At 44.0% G+C, this 18,538-nt stretch overlaps 1 protein-coding gene across 7 annotated transcripts in view; it reads left to right on the top strand.

Moving 5' to 3' along the window:
• The window catches only part of FKBP5 (FK506 binding protein 5), a 109,313-nt gene extending 97,041 nt beyond the window's left edge, over positions 1-12,272 (top strand). For all 7 annotated transcript variants that reach the window (XM_014466593.2, XM_006101245.3, XM_014466592.2 and 4 more), the window contains 4 exons: positions 1,310-1,393; positions 7,278-7,463; positions 9,045-9,284; positions 9,920-12,272. In XM_014466593.2, the coding sequence (XP_014322079.1) occupies positions 1,310-1,393; positions 7,278-7,463; positions 9,045-9,284; positions 9,920-10,024 (615 nt within the window). In that variant the 3' untranslated portion in view covers positions 10,025-12,272. The remainder of the gene's footprint in view (positions 1-1,309; positions 1,394-7,277; positions 7,464-9,044; positions 9,285-9,919) is intronic.
• The last annotated feature ends 6,266 nt before the right edge of the window (positions 12,273-18,538 follow it).

The raw sequence follows: 18,538 nt of genomic DNA, 5'->3' as shown, positions 1-18,538 counted from the left end.
AAGCAGACATGTTCTCATCATTGACCGTTGCTTCTTGTCACAGTACCTCTTTAGACGGCCTGCTAGCTCAGCACTGATCCTGCAGCTCTGCCTCCACATTGTTAGAGAGAGAACATCCCTTGCATATGGTTATGTGGGCGTTTGACTTTCCTCTTCCCATTTCAATGAAGTAGCTCCCTGTCCCTTCCCACCGGGGCCCTCCTTTGCCCACAGTGAGCTGGGTCTGTCATTGCCCAGGTGTATCCATGAACCTGCTTTATTTGAAACAATGTGAAGAAGGGGTGTGCTGTGCAGGCAACACGATTTGATGTTCTGCCTCGTATTAAGGACATTTAGTACTCCATAAAGACTGAACCTAATAGAAAAACGCAAAGGACCCTGGTTTCTAAATTTTAAATGATAGAGCTAATTTGTTGGGAAGCAACATGGGGTTGCCAAAAAGACAAGTAATTTTCATTATTTACTTTGGAGGGGTGGGAGTGGAACACCAGGAATACATCACCAAGTGTCTTGAAAGAGAGAGAATTTTACAGGTACCCATTTAAGCTTATAATTCCTACACAGCAAGTGGCTCTGACATAGCCTTGTTTTCCCTGAAGGACCCCAGATTGTTCTGTGGACTCTGATCCTCCTAAATCCAGTTGTTCATAATGGAAGTGCAGTTGTCTCTGGATTCGTACCTTTAATTAGGGAGAATAATGACATATAATACAAATGAGCAAGATGATCATTAAATCGTTTATCTATGGCTTTGAAATTAGTTTTTACATCAGCTTTACCCTCCCAATTATGTTTTGCTTGAAATTCCCCAAGGACACATCTGCAGGTGGATACAGTGTGGAAGCTTTATATATCTGGTTGCGTTAGAGTGGAAAAGACAACTACATGGCCTGGATTTAAAAAATTCTCATGAATATACAACTGTGACTTGCCCGCAATAGTGTTCCCATTTTAGAGTTGAAAACCAAGGCCTGGGAGAAACAGCTCCAAGTCATAATGGCAACTGAGTGGTGCCGTTTATGGGAGGGAAATAGGGACCCTAGCTTCCGTTGTGTGGCCTCATCTCACGCCTCTCCAGACGCGCTCTGCTGCAGTCTCCTGGGCAGCGGGGTCCCGCGCAGCTGTCATTGGAAAGCCAGTTCTAGCCTGGCAGTGACTAGAACTCACTTTGGTGGTGGCAGAGTTTTAAAAGACAGTGTGTTTGAGGTGTGGGTGGCCTCTACAAGGAGCTACTGCTTGTTCTATGGGCATCAGCTGACGCCTTTTCCTTCTCTGTTCACCTAACCATTGTCACATATTTACGTAACAGGCCAAAGAATCCTGGGAGATGGATACCAAAGAAAAATTGGAGCAGGCTGCCATCGTCAAGGAGAAGGGAACTGTGTACTTCAAGGTATGTGAGTTTCTGTCTCAGAGAACTCACTCAGAGGTTAATGAACTGTGCTGGTATTCCCTGATATGAATATTATCAACACCCCCTCTAGATAAGAGTAAGCCTGAATTTTTACAGGTCTATCGTTTACGTTTACAGTATAAAAAAATAGTGAGAAAGAATGAATTAAGGTGACAAAAGAATACAAATGCCTCTTTTTTTTTCTTAAATCCTCACCAAGGATATACTTATTAATTTTTAGAGAGAGAGAAACACCAATGTGAGAGAGAAACATCCGTCGGTTGCCTCTTGTTTGTACCCCAGCCGGGGACTGAACCCACAACCTAGGTATGTGTCTTGACGGGAATTGAACCCACAACCTTTTGGTGTATAGGACAATGCTCCTACCAACTGAGCCACGTGGCCAGGGCACAGATACCCCTTTTGCATGGTCTACTCTGGATTGTAACCCTCCCTGAAGAAAGACCAGGGTGGCTTGCCCAGCCACCACTACTGGATCACTCACTGCAGACGTGAGGCATCTTGCTTTAGTTCATAGTTGGCACTCAATGAGTGTCTATGGGATGAAACAAAGAAAGAATAAAATAATTGTTAGCTGTAATGGAATTCATAAGGGTAAGTTTCACATCATTTTCCTTTCCACTTTCTTGGTGGAGTCACTAAGGCACGTGACAAAAGGAAAGAGAACAGGCACAGATTTCAAAAGAAACTAATTGAGCCCTGGCTGGTTTGGCTGAGTGGATAGAGTGCCAGCCTGCAGACTGAAGGGTTCGATTCCTGTCAAGGGCACATGCCTGGGTTGCGGGCTCGATCCCCAGTAGGGGGCGTACAGGAAACAGCCAATCAATGATTCTCTCATCATTGATGTTTTTATCTCTCCCTTTCCCTTTCTCTCTGAAATCAATAAAAAAAAATTTTTTTAAAGAAACTGATAGGAGATGATTCATTTCTTCTGATGGCCATACACCTACTTTTGTGAATGATCTTTGTCATTGATTGCTTCTCGAAAACCATTTCTTGTAACACCTAGGAAGATGTGATTTCCTCAGTTAGATCTTAAACCCCCAGATTGAAGACAAAAAAGAAACAACACTCTGTTCAGTTCTAATCAGTGCACCTCAGTGCTTCCCACTCCAACATGGACCTGCTCTGTATCCGCGAAGGGCTTAGTGAGCAGTTAGAGAAGAAGGGCAGTGTTGTTAGGCTTCCTTCTTTCTTTTTTTCTTGCCACTGCAATCCAAGAACAAAAATCAGATGCTGTTTTCAACAGTCTACAGCAGCGATGCACAACTGTGATTCAGCAAATCCTTGTGGAGCATTGCTTCTAAGATACGCTGTTGGTTGACAGCCTTGTCTGGAGGGAGTGGAGGCGACGTGCACTCACATGAAACGCCTGGAGAATTATGTAAGCCTGCGTAAGCAGAGTGAATGCACCCAGGAGCAGCATGCATGGCTATTGTTTTCCAAACTTGGATAGGAAACCCATTACTAGATCATGAAATCAGTATTGTGGAAATGTATATTGCATTATGTACTAAGGATAAATGTTTTATAAATCTTTTGTTTACTTGTGTATGAATGGGTAGTGGATCATAATTTAAGACTTTTTTAAGACTTATTTTTTACTATGGGTTTTGGTTAAATAAAGTTGAAACATGTTGGCTTACATAATACATAATTATTTATATTTACTTTTAACACTTATTATATATACTGTATGGATCACCAGAAAACAGTGATGAAATTAGCTCTGAACTGGAAACTGGGCTTTATGATTCCAAATGATTTAAAGTCATTTAAATTCTAAAGAGGTTATTTTTTCAGTTGAGGGAGTTAGATTAGATGATCCCCAAGTTTCTTCCAGCCCTAAAATCCTATAAATTTTTAAACTCTCAAGAGCAAGTTTGATTTTTTAATTCAATTATGTATACTGGATACTTCTAAACTATTCATTCCAAGTGTGCTTTTTATAAACCCAAATACACAGTACACTAGAATAAAAAGAAAATTTTCTGTAAAAATCCCTTTAGACCACAGGTCCTGGATGGTGTTTCCTATATACCTGGAGTCCATTAAAGTCCTTAAATGTATTTTTTTATATTTCCCAAACTTCTAAATAGAACATTAATAGTTGGGGCAGGGGGTTGAGGCTCTTGGCATTTAACTAGAATCATATCAACTCAGTGTAGCAAAACAGCTCGACGATTCAGAAACTATTGGTTGCTGATGGCTCATAACTTTGGGGAACATTACTGATAATGAAGTAATGCTGCAAAGCCACAGGCCATATGGCTGTGTCCCGAATATATATACAGAGAGATGCCAGAATTTGTGATCAGTAGCAAAAAGCATTGCTTAGGTGTCTATACAGTTACTGAACTTGGTTGCTTCTTAGCACCACAACTGCAGTAGTGATTTGTGTGTTTCATAATATTATGAACCCTCTTAAAATTACTGATCTTTGAATAAAATCTGGATCAGCAGTCACACATATGGAACATATTATTTTTAACATGCAATTTGACAGACGAAATCTTTCAAAACACTAGGCTATTGGGGGAAAATTAATGAAAGGTTCAAAACCACTGACCTTAAGCCTTTCTCCCAGAATGTCTCTGAACATTTTGTACTTCTGAACACTTCCCCAGAGGCACCTTCCTAATTAGAGGTAAAAGATCCCGGCAGTGAGCCTACTTTTAGCTCTAAGGCCTCAAACCGGTCGGTGGGTCGTTTCCTGTCCACATTCCCTTTCCAGAGTTCAGGGCAGGTTTCAGCCCTCCACCCTGCCCTCCTGGGCCTCGTCTTTCCGGGGACTGACTTGGAGCGTTGTGCACATGCAGGCAGAGACGTCCAAACTGGGTGACAGCAGAGATGGTGACATAAAAATGTGCATTTCATGCCATCAGGACATTCGAGCTCCAGTTCCATTGATCTGCGATTTGGTTTACACTTTAGTGCATAAATCTCTCTCCTTAGGAGGGTTGGATTTTGGTTAGCTAAATAGGAATGATTTTGCTGTGTAGATTGTACATTCCTCCTACCAGCCTCTGAACACTGAAGGGAAGAAAGGTAGGAGAGGACTCTTTTCACATGGCTCTAAACATAATTAAGCCTCGGTAAAACGTGACATCATGCCAGGCGCTGTGCACCTGAGGGAAACAGAAATGGTTTTCATTTCCTCCCTCTTGCTGGCAGCAATCTGCAGGACAAAGCCTTCACTATCACACGTGCTTAGTGTTTCTCTCTTCTGACCATGCGGTGGCGAGAAGGCTGAGGACCCAGCAGTGACATGGGGCGCCCCCTTGTGCTCTGTGGGGAAAAGGCATTTCCAAAGCAAGCTAGTTAAGGATCATCTTTCAACCACGGAACCCTTTTCAGACAAACAGGCTTTACTATGTTTTGACCACCCTTCCTGAACCAAGAAACGAGTGCTATGATTTAGAAACAAGCCATTTATGAGTCAACCCTGCTTTTTTCTCCTACATTTTTTAAAAATTGATTTTAACGGGGGGGAGGCGGGGAGACTGACAAACATCTATGTGAGAGAGAAACTGATCAGTTGCCTCCCAGAGGCACCCCAACCAGAAATAAAACCCGCAACCTGGGTATGTGCCCTGCCTGGGAATTGAACCTGCCACCTTTTGGTGCAAGGGACGATGCTCCAACCAACTGAGCCACACCGGCCAGGGCTCCTTCTGCATTCTTTTACTCCAGGATTGCTCAGCCTTAACACTATTGATATTTGGGGCCAAATGATTCTGTGTTAGTGGGAGACTGCCGTGGCATTGTAAGTTATTTAGCAGCATTCCTTGCCTCTACCCACTAGATGCCACTAGTACATGACGACTAAAGGACATCTCCAAACATTGCCAAATGTCCCGGAGGCCACAGTCACCCCAGTAAAGAACTCCTGTTAGCACATCAGGAGCAGAAGTACCACAAAACAAATTACCTGTACTGTGCTCGTTAGAAGTGATCTAAATAAAATTATGTATGATTATGATATATATGAAAGAGCTTTCAAGAAATTAAAATGCTCTTTCAATGTAAAGGAACTACTATGAAGTCTATTACTTGTTTTTCTTTTTAGAAACTGTAGACTTCTACCATTCTGATTATTCCAAACCCACCGAAGTTATAAGATCTGGTCTTTGTCCTCCCTGGCTCTCCTTTTCTTTTCCTATAACAATATATGAGGAGGTAATTAGAACTTAATAGGTGCATTAGTGAAGGAGGAAAGAGGAAGAAGAAACTAGGCATATGGGAAAATGTCCTTACCTGATCTAAATGAAATGACACCCTTCATTTCTACCCACCTCCACATTGCCCCCAATGATAGATCTTTGGATTCCATAATTATATTCCTTGACCTTAATATTAGTCAGCAAACCTTCATTAAGGGCCTGTTTGTGCTAAACCCTCAATACTCCAAAAGGGTTGGAACATGCTTCCTGTCCTCGAAGAGCTCCCGGTCCAGCAGGAGAGGGTGACAGAGAGAAAACGCCAACCCTGACACTGGGGAGGGCTGCTTCACCTGGTGCCCAAAAAGGCGCACCTAACTAACTATGTCTTAGTTACCTCGGCTGCCACAGTGAAACGCCCGAGACTGGACTTGAACAATAGGAATGCCTTCCTCACAGTTCTGGAGATGGCAGTCCAAGGCCAGGGTGCCAGCAGGGTCTTGGGTCGCAGAAGGCATCCTTCTTGCTGTGTCCTCACGTGACTTTCCCTAGCTGCTGTGGGTGGGGTGAGAGGAAGCAGGGAACTAATTCTATCTGGTGGACACCCCCTACAAGGCTCCCCTAAACCTGATTGCCTCCCAAAGGTCCCATCTCCAAAAACAGTACATTGGGGGCAGGGCTTCGGTGTATGAATTGGGAGGGGTTCAGTTCAGTCCATAGGAAGTACAATATGATTTCCTCAAGAATTTCAGCATTTACTCTGAAAGGGCCTGGTTTCATATTCTTCCAACCTGAATCACAAATTTCTGAGGTGGAGAAGAAACAGACTAACTTTAGTAGCCTCCTTCAGAAACCTCAGTCCTTCAGCACTGCCTTTGTCAAGTGGAACGGGGAGCTCTCTGTCGCCCCTTTCCTAAGCTCCCTCTGAAGAGGGGTGCTCAGTGGGGTGCAGCTTTGGCCTCGTTCAGACCCAGACTCCACTTGGCACTGGTCTACTTCATCCTCACCCAAAATCGACATCAGGGCTTCCTTCCAGGTGAGCTCATTTCTTAAGCCAACCCCTTGAGGTCCTTTGTAGCAGGGACATTCTTGTAGACCTCTCTCAGTGAGTGAGGGTGGAGTGCATGCAGAAAGTTTGCCGGCCCTGGTGTAGGTCACTAGATTTGCCAGGATGTATTTCCTGCACAGTGTTGACACCTAGGAGCCCGGGAAAAGGCACTTCCCCTTCAGTAACCTAGTGACAGGGTCTGGAACTACACACCAGCCTTTTGGAAAGTGGATGGATGGTTGGATGGATGGATGGATGGATGGATAGATAGACAGATGATAGATAGATAGATAGGTGATAGATAGATAGATAGATAGATAGATAGATAGATAGATAGATAGATATCAGCACCACAGAATGCAACCCCAATGCCTTGCTGCCTCCTCGCTGAGAGCACTGCCCCCTTGGAACAGGACAAGGTAAGTGCGGGGCAGCCTCTGTCCTGACCAGCTCACTGGTCACTGGACTTCAGAGAGAATGGAAAAGTGCCTGGCTAGCCACCCCTGAGAACAGAAACAAATCATGAAATCCCAGGGTTTGTATGAGGAGGTTTCCATTTAGAGGGTTTGGTATTCCCAGGGAGGCCTGGGCTTACACTTCTCGTGTGCCCCTCTAGAGCCTGTGTAAAGAGTAATGCCCAGCTCTTCTCTCCTAGGGAGGCAAGTACCTGCAGGCGGTCATTCAGTACGGGAAGATAGTGTCCTGGCTCGAGATGGAATACGGCCTGTCCGAAAAGGAATCGAAAGCTTCCGAGTCGTTCCTGCTCGCTGCCTTCCTGAACCTGGCCATGTGCTACCTGAAGCTCCGAGAATACACCAAAGCTGTGGAGTGCTGCGATAAGGTAGCGTCTGCGAGGCCGGACTGCAGAGGCCACACATCTCTCCAGCCTCATCCCTGGTCTGCCTTTGCTGCTGCTCGCCAAGGGTTGAAATGAATAAAACTAAAAAAAAAAAAAAAAAAAAGACCGTACCCTTTTATGTAATGATGTTTACTTTGAATTTATATTAGTTCACACAAACACTCCATCCATGCTTTTGTTCTGGCCCTCCGGTCCAGTTGAAGAACCCATTGTGGCCCTCGAGTCAAAAAGTTTGCCCACCCTGGTGTAGAGTAATATATATGTATAAGTTCTTTTAAAAATTAGAATGTGTAGATTTAGACACATAATTTTATAAAACGAGGACATTTTTCTGCATATGATCGATCTATCAGTCTTTTAAATATCTATTGAGGATCCATTGCACACATCTGTGGTGTATCTCACCATCCCTTTGGTAGATATCCAGGTTGTGATGTTACAGATTATGTGGTGTCTCTCTTTGCATACTTGTGGGATTGTTTCTATAGGATAAATTCCTAGAAGTGGAAATACTGGGTCAAAAGACAATAATTTTAATACAGTAACATTTTAAATTTAAATATATATTATTATTGAAGATTATCAGTAGTTTTTTCCTCAACTGACAAATTTTTTTCATTTCTTATTGCACATTATTTTCATTGTTTTACTTCTGTGATTGCCTGTTCACCTTCTTCGACTGCATTATTGGTCTGTTTTCAGTTGATTGAGACAATCTATACATTATGACTCTGAACGCTTTGTCTGGCAGTAGGGACACTAGGACCCCATTCTCCTTACTTGTCTTTTAACTTGACATGGCATCTTTTTCCATAAAGAAAGTTTTAATGTTGACGGAATCAAATCTGTCTTTTCCTTTCTGGTTAGAAGTCTTCCCCACCCTAAGAGTATAAAAATAACCCAATTCAGTACTTGCAATACCTACTCCAACTAGGTTTACTTTTTAAAAAAATAATTTTAAAAATCTATTATTTTTATTGGGCAGTGCATGTAAATATACTTGATTTAGAACTTATTTTTGTGTTTATAATGTGAGGTAAGAATTAAGTCTTATTTTCTACATGGATAGCTACTGCTTTGACCCCTTTTTTTTTGTCAAGTTAACCCTTTCCTTACTAATTTACATAGTCTGTCTTGCTTTGTTCTGCTCCACTGACCTGTTTGTTCACGGACTACTAACCAAACTGTTTTAATGTCAGTAGTTGGTAGTATATCTTTTTCTCAGGTAAGGCAATTCTCCTCTTATTATTTTTGTTTATCCAAGATTTTCTCAGCTATTCTTGGTCATTTACTCCTTTCAATTGAACTGTAAAATGAACTTCTCAAGATCCCCCTTCCAAATCCTTTGGGGTCTTTAGAGAAATTTTATTAAACACAGGAATTGGTTTGGGTAATTAGTTGTGTTTTGATCAGTAGTATGTAATAACCTTGAGCACATCTTTTCAATACACTTTTTCTAATTCCCTGGCTAGAGAGCTTTAGTAAGTTATTTAAATACTGAGTTTCTTTCAAAGTCCCACAAGTTACACTCATTCTTTCTGAAACATACACTTTGTGTTCCAGGCCCTGGGACTAGACAGTGCCAATGAGAAGGGCTTGTACCGGAGGGGTGAGGCCCAGCTGCTCATGAACGAGTTCGAGTCAGCCAAGGGCGACTTCGAGAAGGTGCTGGCAGTCAACCCCCAGAACAAGGCCGCGCGGCTGCAGATCTCCATGTGCCAGAAAAAGGCGAAGGAGCACAACGAGCGGGACCGCAGAATCTACGCCAACATGTTCGCCAAGTTTGCGGAGCAGGACGCCAAGGTGTGTGCGGGGCGCACTGGCCGTCGGGGAGATCAGAACTGACCTCGCCCTTTGATTTATAGTCTCAGGGGACAGCTCCACACCCAGGCACAGCCCAAGGAAACAGGTTCTGAGCTGAGAGGCTGGGCTGGTCCAGAGGGAGCGTGGGGCTGCTCTGCTCACCAGGGCCCGTAGTAGAGGCACTGGCCTGTCCATGCAGGAGCTGAGGCAAAGCGACTGCCTAGATATGTACTAAAGCTTTTATTCTTTTTAAGAAAATCAAGCACATCAGGTTTTTTCCAGGTAATACCTCCATGTTGAGACCTCTGTTTGCCAGGAAATGGGCTGTGGTGGGGCTGCCCACCGCATGCCCTCTACTTGGAGGCTCGGGAGCCAGCCTGGCACGGGGTGAGAGAGGCCTGCTCCCCGGCTGCAGGCTGCGTTCTGCTCCTGAGCTCACCCTCCCCTCCAGCTTGCCACGGGGACCTGGTTATCAAACAGTGGAAAGCTGGTCATTTTAACTGAAGACAAGTAACCGCTCCCACTCCATGGGCAGCTGGGAAGCCTGAGTAGTCCTGTGCTGCCCTCTCCCGTTAGAGCGGACAGACCGTCTGCGGGCCAGGAGCTAACTGAGCATTCCACTCTTTCTTCCTCAGGAAGAGGCCAGTAAAGCAACGGGCAAGACTTTAGGAGGGGTCACCAATGAAAAAGAAACAGGAAGTCAAGCAGTGGAAGAAGAGAGAGCCAGGGGCCATGTATGACACCAGGCAAAGGAGGGAAGAGCCTCTGAACTCGGCCCTCCTCCACAGGCTTTCCCCAACTCAGGACTCAGCAGTGTTCAACGTCAAGTTCATCATAGTCTCTGTGATTCTGGAAGCAACAGGCAAAACCAGTAGCTTCCCCCAGACCACACCCTGCTGCTGCCCAGCGCTCTCACCAAGGGGTGGCAGGGACCACTCCGGGGGGGACAACAGACGGCTGCCGGCCTGGAGACAGCCAACAGCGGAAGTCCAGCTCATTTCAGTTGATGTCAACTTTCACTGCCCAATTCAGGGTCCCTTGAGATAATCCTAACAATTTGGGGCTATTAGGTTTTACATTTAATTGAATTTTAATAGCAATTCAGAAACCTGAAAATAAATGCTTAATGAATTTCTCCTTTCTTACAGTTGGATGAGGGAAAGGAGGATAAAGTTGTTGTTTTTAAATAACTGAAGTGCTGCGAATGCAACTGTTGTGTTTTTAACCAACAGAACCCACAGTAGAAGGGTCGGTGCCCCGCAGGCCCACAGCCGCGTCACAGACTGGAAAGCCAGGACCTCGGGGCCTCAGGGCCACTTGCTTGCTGTCGTAGCCCAGCCCCTGTGAGCGGCCACCTGTGGCAGTGGGCTTCTCCCGCGCCCAGCCCGCCCTCAGCAGGAACCCTGCCACTCCCAACTCTCCCGCAGGGACCGCGGCAGAGGGCTTCTTCAGGGTCTCTCTCTGTTTGGGATGGAGTTCTGAGAGGCTGAAATGTGAAAAGAGCAATCAGAACTGCGCTTGTTTTCCTTCCTCTATTCCTTTTAGGGAATAACTGAGCGCAGTGCTGCCTGCCGGTACCGCCACTGTGCAGCACCTGATTCCATGCTGCCCGCTCTGAGGGACGTAGACTGTTCTCACAATACCTCTGACTGGAGGGGATGTATCACATATCCTCTTAGGATCCATGCAGCTTTCTTTGTTGTCTTTTTAAATTTACTGGCTCATAAACATTTGTATACTGGTTTATGAACTTATTTACACTCCTTTCTCATGTAAAACAAACAAAAACCTTGACTTTTTACTATTAAGTAGCTGAATTTTTTTTCAATCCTCACTTGAGGGTATGTCTTTATTGATATTTTTTTTTAAGAGAGAGAAACATCCATCAGTTGCCTCCCAGACATGCATGGACCAGGAATTGATCGAACCCACCACCTTTCGATGCAGGGGATGACGCTCAACCAACTGAGCCACACTGGCCAGGGCAGTAGGTGGATTTTCAAAAACAAACTCTGCGGTTGAAAAAAAATAAGTAGTTTTTCTTCTACATTAGGGTTTTCCTTGCAGGTTGCCACACAGTGGCTTTTTTTTCCCTTTTCTGAGAGCTTCTTTATTCCGGTGTGAGTTGTGAAAAAAACTTCCCATGCAGGTACATCTAGCTTACAATTTCCGATACTTGGACATTGCGGTAGGGCAAGCCTTAAATCTGTCCGTGTAGTTGAAGGTTAGTCCTTATGGATAAACAAGATTGACACTGGCCTTCTATTCCCACCGCCTAAGAAACACTCTTCGGAATGCATTTGGCAACCCAAGGGAACATTCGCTTCACCCTGCAACATTTCTCTCAAATCCTAAAGAACACTGCAATTATATTTCAGATTAGTTTTAATTTTTATGGTGGTTTTAACAAAACAGTTTTATTATTAGGTTAGGACCCATGTTAAATCTAAATATAAAGTCACTTCCTTTTAATACCTGTTTTCTTCTCCATGGAACAAATGGAATTAAATTGTGTTTCTCTGTTGTTGGTAACAAAAATCCTTTTTAAATGCTCACTTAGACTTTTTTCATTTTCCATAAGATACTTCTTTTTAAAGCCCCAAATTTTACCTAGGAAATATGAAAAGCAAAAGTTGATTTTGCTTATTTGCCTCTTAACTGTTTAGCATTTATAGCTCTGTTGACTAGAGCATGACTCCAGTGAGCCCACGATTGAGATTTGACCTAAAAAGGCCAGGTAGCAAACATAAAAGTGTCCAAAATGAGATTAGCCCAGCGACTGTCCCAAGTGTGTGTGTGCCCCCCGGGGGAACAGGCAAGAGTGCGGATTTGAGCAAACAAGCAGAAGGGGCCATCACCACTCGAGAAAAAGAAATGTGTCAAATCCAGTCACCTCAAACAGGTGGTCTAGAAACCGGCAGATGTCTGAACCGTCTTTTAGACTGCATATGGAGTGGGGATGAATTAAAAACAAAATTTTAAAAACCATTCAGATGCACATTTCGTGTGTTCCTTAAATGCAAAGTGTGATTTCACATTGTTCTTGGTGTTGCTTGAATAGTCTTCAGGAAGGGTTGCTTGGGCTGGAAAGGACAGTGGGCCGCATTGACATGAGACAGAAACCTGGCAGGGCAGTGCTGACCTGCTCCTTGCTGTGTTCACAGCTCAAAACCAGCATTGGGCTCATGGCGGTGAGGATGCATCTTTGTTCAAATGACCCAAATAACCAGAAAAACAAGAGGGTTTTGTTTTTTCATGACCCAGGGGGATTCCACCATTTTAAGTGGTTGTAAATTAGGTTCAATTTGGGCAATGAAGAAGTTTAATTTGCCCTTTAATAAATACGAGAAATAGAAGCAAGCCTGTGCCAGGTGATGCTCTGTGTTAAGCACATTTCTAGTTAAGCAGCATATTCCATCGGATACTCATGCTTACATACTCTGGAGGCTTTAGGAGATGACGCCACAAATTGTGAGTCATTCACACGCTACAAAGGGAAGGTGGCATGGGGCTGGGGCAGTGGCACACCTTTCTCCAGGGGTCCCATCAAGGTGTACAGACGGGTCGGTGCAGGCTCCGGGCACCTTTTGTTCTCTCAGTTCCTTGTGACATCTCTGGATTTGAGTTACACTCCTCCCCCTTGGCTGCTAAGTCATTTAGTAATGAGATCATCCTCTTTGCATATTTTTCCGAAGCAAATATTGATCTCGCTAGGGATCTTGAGGTGAGCCAGAGAAGGAGTCCTGGCGGAAATTTGTGGTCCTGGCTAATTCGAGACAGCCTGCACCTGATCTAGAGCCTGAGGCATATCAGTGAAGAGCTTTGTTCATACCTATTTGGTTGTTCCAGCAACACTGAACCCCTCTTAGCATGGCACATTAGAATGTATGGGAGACTGTCACCAACGCTGGTGAGAAATACATGGAATTTTAGTTTAGTCACAACCCCAAACTCAGAATTCCCCCACCTAGCTGTATGCTATTCCCATCGATTGGCTGCTTATGTGTTTGAATAGCAATGACCTAAAAGGACATTCTCTAATGGCTTGAAGACGTTTTGGGGAACTCTTGGTACGTCCTTTCAGATTTGTCACATCATGTCTGACATTTCTTTTGGAGGTAGGAAGAGGATATAGAGAAGGCACAATAATTTTGATGCTCCTATATTGGCATAATTTATCTCGACCTGTAAGTGCACATAATTCATGCGTGACCTTAATAGTACATGACCTTAGAAGAAGAAAGGAAGGAGAACCAAGATGGCGGCATAGGTAAACACCGGAGTTTGCTGCCTCGAACAACCACTTCAAAAATACAACTAAAAGACGGAAAGGACATCATCCAGAACCACAGGAAGGCTGGCTGAGTGGAAATTCTACAACTAGAAGGAAAGAGAAAAGCATACCGAGACTCAGAGGAGGCGCAGTGCGGAAGTAAAATACTAAGGTGCGGAGTGCATGCGGAGCGGGCTGGCGGCTGAGGGCGCAGTTGTCGTTTTCAATCGGGAGGGAGTCTCAGGCTCTGAGCTCCAGTTCCGGGTGAGTCTCTAGGGACCCAGACTCATAAGGGAGAAGCGGGACTGTCTGGCATGGGTCAGAACCCAAGGGCAGCTTTCTCTCTGAGGGGCTTGCAGCGATTACCGGGACACTGAGAAGCAGAGCCTCTGAGGGCAAGACTGAGAGCAGCCATAACTGCTAGCCCTGCCCTGTTGATCCCGAGGGACCCGCCCCGCCCAAGCCCTGCAGGGAGGCTTTTGCTGGATAGCCACAGGCAAAGGCTAGATTAGCACCTCCCTAGAGATCCAGGAGCCAGGAAGCCCAGAGGTCAGAGTGGGACCATCCAGTTTGCAGCTCCGTGGAAACATAAAGGACACACTCAGGAGGCAGACTCAGTGAGCATCAAAGCCCCATCGAAGCAAGTCTAGTCCCAGAGGGGTGTCTCCAGCACAGAAGTTCTCCCACTGCAGACACAGCTGCTTCTCACAGCCAATTGGCCTGGAGGTCAATCCCTCCCAGTGATAACTACAACAATCAAGGCTTAATTACAAGAAGACTGTGCACAAAGCCCACAAGGGGGTGCACCAAGAGTGTCTACCTCAGGTAATTGGGGCACTTAGCACAGAAAAGCACTCTTATCGACACAGCGAAGCATAAAAAATGCCGAGACAAAGAAACAGGACACAAACGACAGAAATGGAGGAAAGAAAACTGCTGGATATAGAGTTCAAAACCACACTTTTAAGGTCTTTAAAGAACTGTCTAGAAGCCGCCGATAAATTTAATAAGGCCCTCGAAAAGACTGGTGAGACCGCCGATAAATGTAGTGAGATCTTCAAGAAGACTGGTGAGACCGCCGATAAATGTAGTGAGATCTTCAAGAAATCTAAGCATACACTGACTGAAATAAAGAATATTATACAGACTCCCAACAGCAGACCAGAGGATCGCAAGAATCAAGTCAAAGATTTGAAATACGAAGAAGCAAAAAACACCCAACTGGAAAAGCAAAATGAAAAAAGAATCCAAAAATACGAAGATAGTGTAAGGAGCCTCTGGGACAGCTTCAAGCGTACCAACATCCGAATTATAGGGGTGCCAAAAGAAAAGAGAGAGCAAGATATTGAAAACCTATTTGAAGAAATAATGACAGAAAACTTCCCCTACCTGGTGAAAGAAATAGACTTCCAAGTCCAGGAAGCACAGAGAATCCCAAACAAAAGGAATCCAAAGAGGACCACACCAAGACACATCATAATTAAAATGCCAAGAACAAAAGACAAAGAGAGAATCCTAAAAGCAGCAAGAGAAAGAAAATCAGTTACCTACAAGGGAGTACCCATACGACTGTCAGCTGATTTCTCAACAGAAACTTTGCAGGCCAGAAGAGAATGGCAAGAAATATTCAAAGTGTTGAATACCAAGAACCTACAACCAAGACTACTTTATCCAGCAAAGCTATCATTCAGAAGTGAAGGCCAGATAAAGAGCTTCACAGATAAGAAAAAGCTAAAGGAGTTCATCACCACCAAACCAGTATTATATGAAATGCTGAAAGGTATCCTTTAAGAAGAGGAAGAAGAAGAAAAAGGTAAAGATACAAATTATGAACAACAAATACACATCTATCAACAAGTGAATCTAAAAATCAAGTGAATAAATAATCTGATGAACAGTATGAACTGGTGATTGTAATAGAATCAGGGACATAGAAAGGGAATGGACTGACTATTCTTGGTGGGGGGGGAAGGGGTGTGGGGGGTGCGGGAAGAGATTGGACAATAATCGTGCACCTATGGATGAGGACAGTGGGTGGGGAGTGAGGGCGGAGGGTGGGGTGGGAACTGGGTGGAGGGGAGTTATGGTGGGAAAAAAGAGGAACCAATGTAATAATCTGAACAGTAAAGATTTAATTAAAAAAAATACATGACCTTAATAATACATCACTGAATGTAACTCCTAAGAAGCATCCTGCTGGCGCTAACTGCTACCCATAGATGGACAGTCAGAGCAGAGTCCCTAATGCAGGCTTCCCCAAGGACCGGAGGTCAGGAACAGGGAGACCCTGTGGCAAAGTGGCCGTCCCATGGTTATCCAGGTCACCTGATGCCCTTAACTCCAAAATAGGTTGTTTTCTAGTCTGAAGCATGAGTTTCTTGGCATATGGAATGAGATGTTGGTAGTCCCTTAAAATCCCTAAGCATTTGGTGGAACTGAAATGGCACAGAGCCATAGGCCTCACATTCTACTGTGGAGTGAAAACGAAGGCTCTCTTACCCTTGGAGACAGCATGGAGGGACCTGGAGAGTGCTATGCTAAGTGAAATAAGCCAATCAGAGCAAGACAAGTATCACATGATCTCATCCATATGTGGAATCTAATGAACAAAATAAACTGATGAACAAAATAGATCCAGAGATATAGAAGCATGGGAAGACTGGAATCTCAGAGGGAAGGCAGGAATTGGGGGAAGAGATTAACCAAAGAATTAGTATGTATATATGTATAACCCCTGGGCACAGACAATAGTGTGGTGAAGGCTTGGAGGGGAGAGGTGGGGACGGGTCCGGTGGAGGGAGTCAATGGCGGGGGAGGCGACATCTGTAATACTTTTAATAATAAAGACAAAAATAAAATTGAAAGACATAGACTGGACTGAAAGGATGGAAAAAATATTCTATGCAAATAGGAAGCTGGTATAGCAATACTCATGTTGGACAAAATAGACTTTAAAACTAAGAATGCAAAAAAATGACATTACATAACTATAAAGGGATCAATAAGAATATAACAATGGTAAATATTTACAACAACCAAATAGTAGCAGGTAATTACATAAAGGGAGAAAATCACAGTAAACACCCTATTTATATCCATGGATAAATCATCCAAACAAAATTAAAAAGGAAATAATGGCCTTAAATGTCACATTAGGTCAGACCAATTTAATAGATATTGATAGAACATTTCATCTAAAAACTGCAGAATAAACAAGTACACGTGGGACATTCTCCAGGATAAATTACATATTAGGCCACAAAACAAACCTCAATAAATTCAAGAAGATTAAAATCATATCAAACATCTTTACTGACTACAATGGTATGAAACTAGAAATCAACTATAGGGAGAAAAAAGTTGGGAAAAAATACAAATACGTGGAGACTAAACAATATGCTACTAGCCGAAACCGGTTTGGCTCAGTGGATAGAGCGTCGGCCTGTGGACTGAAAGGTCCCAGGTTCGATTCCGGTCAAGGGCATGTACCTGGGTTGCGGGCACATCCCCAGTAGGAGATGTGCAGGAGGCAGCTGATCGATGTTTCTCTCTCATCGATGTTTCTAACTCTCTATCTCTCTCCCTCTCTGTAAAAAAATCAATAAAAATATATTTTTTAAAAAAACACAATATGCTACTAAACAACCAGTGGATTAAAGAGGAAGTAAAACAGGAAATCAAAAACTTCCTTGAGACAAATGAAAACAAAAACAGAACTTTTCAAAATTTATGGGATGCAACAAAAGCAGTTTTAAAAGGAAAGTTCATAGTTATATAGGTTTACCTCAAGAAACAAAATAATAATATAGCCCTAGCCAGTTTGGTTCAGTGGATAGAGTGTCAGCCTGCAGACTGAAGGGTTCCAGGTTCAATTCCATCAAGGGCACATGCCCAGGTTATGGACTTGATCCCATTGTGGGGCATGCAGGAGGCAGCCAATCAATGATTCTCTCTCACCATTGATGTTTCTATCTCCCTCTCCCTTCCTCTCTGAAATCAATAAAATATATATTTTTTAAAATTGATATAAAGAATCTAACTTTACAGCCTGGCCGGTGTGGCACAGTTGGCACATAGTCCTATGCATCAAGAGGTAGCTGGATTGATTCCTGGTCAGGGCACATGCGTGGGTTGTGGGCTCAATCCCCCAATAGGGCCATGCAAGAAGCAGTCAACCAATGTTTCTATCTCCCTCTCTGTCTCCCTTCCTCTCTCTCTCAAATTAACAAAAACATATTTTTAAAAATTTTAAATAAAAATCTAACTTTACACTTAAATAAACTAGAGCTCAGATCAGCAGGGACAAGCTCACCCTCCAACTGTGCAGCTCAGGGCAATGTCACTGTGACAATGAGCAGAGGGGAGATGCAGGGAAATAAGAGAAGGAAACAGGTCTCCCCCTCTGGCCCCAGAGTGTGGTCTCTTCCTATCCCCGCCCCTGGTCAACTCCCCTTTCTTGCAACAGCATCCACCCCAGCGGCCTGGGAACGCGCCTCTGAGTCCCTCCTCCCCTTAGTGCCCTTGTTCCTCAGGAAGGTCTCTCCCCTCGTCCCGGGTCTCTGTCTTCACCGTTAGTGGACAATAGGTGTGTGATTCCTCCGATTTGGGGAACAAAACGGATTCTTATTTATTTAATTTTTATATAAATATATTTTTATTGATTACAGAGATGAAGGGAGAGGGAGAGAGATAGAAACATCCATGATGAGAGAGAATCACTGACTGGCTGCCTCCTGCACGCCCCACACAGGGGATCGAGCCTACAACCTGGGCATGGGTCCTGACTGGTAATCAAACCTCACCTCCTAGTTCATAGATCGATGCACAACCCCTGAGCAATGCCAGTTGGCTGATTCTCATTTAAATAGTCTTCCATTGTCCGTTAGGTGTGTGACCTTCACCCTCAACTATACAATCTCTTGAGTCTCAGTTTCCTCTCATGCAGCATGTCGTCAAGAACCCAACTCCTTAGAGCAGTGGT

The sequence above is a fragment of the Myotis lucifugus genome, unplaced genomic scaffold, assembly GCF_000147115.1.
Source record: "Myotis lucifugus unplaced genomic scaffold, Myoluc2.0 scaffold_347, whole genome shotgun sequence".
In the NCBI taxonomy this organism is placed as follows: domain Eukaryota; kingdom Metazoa; phylum Chordata; class Mammalia; order Chiroptera; family Vespertilionidae; genus Myotis; species Myotis lucifugus.
This window is presented reverse-complemented; position numbering and strand designations above follow the sequence as displayed.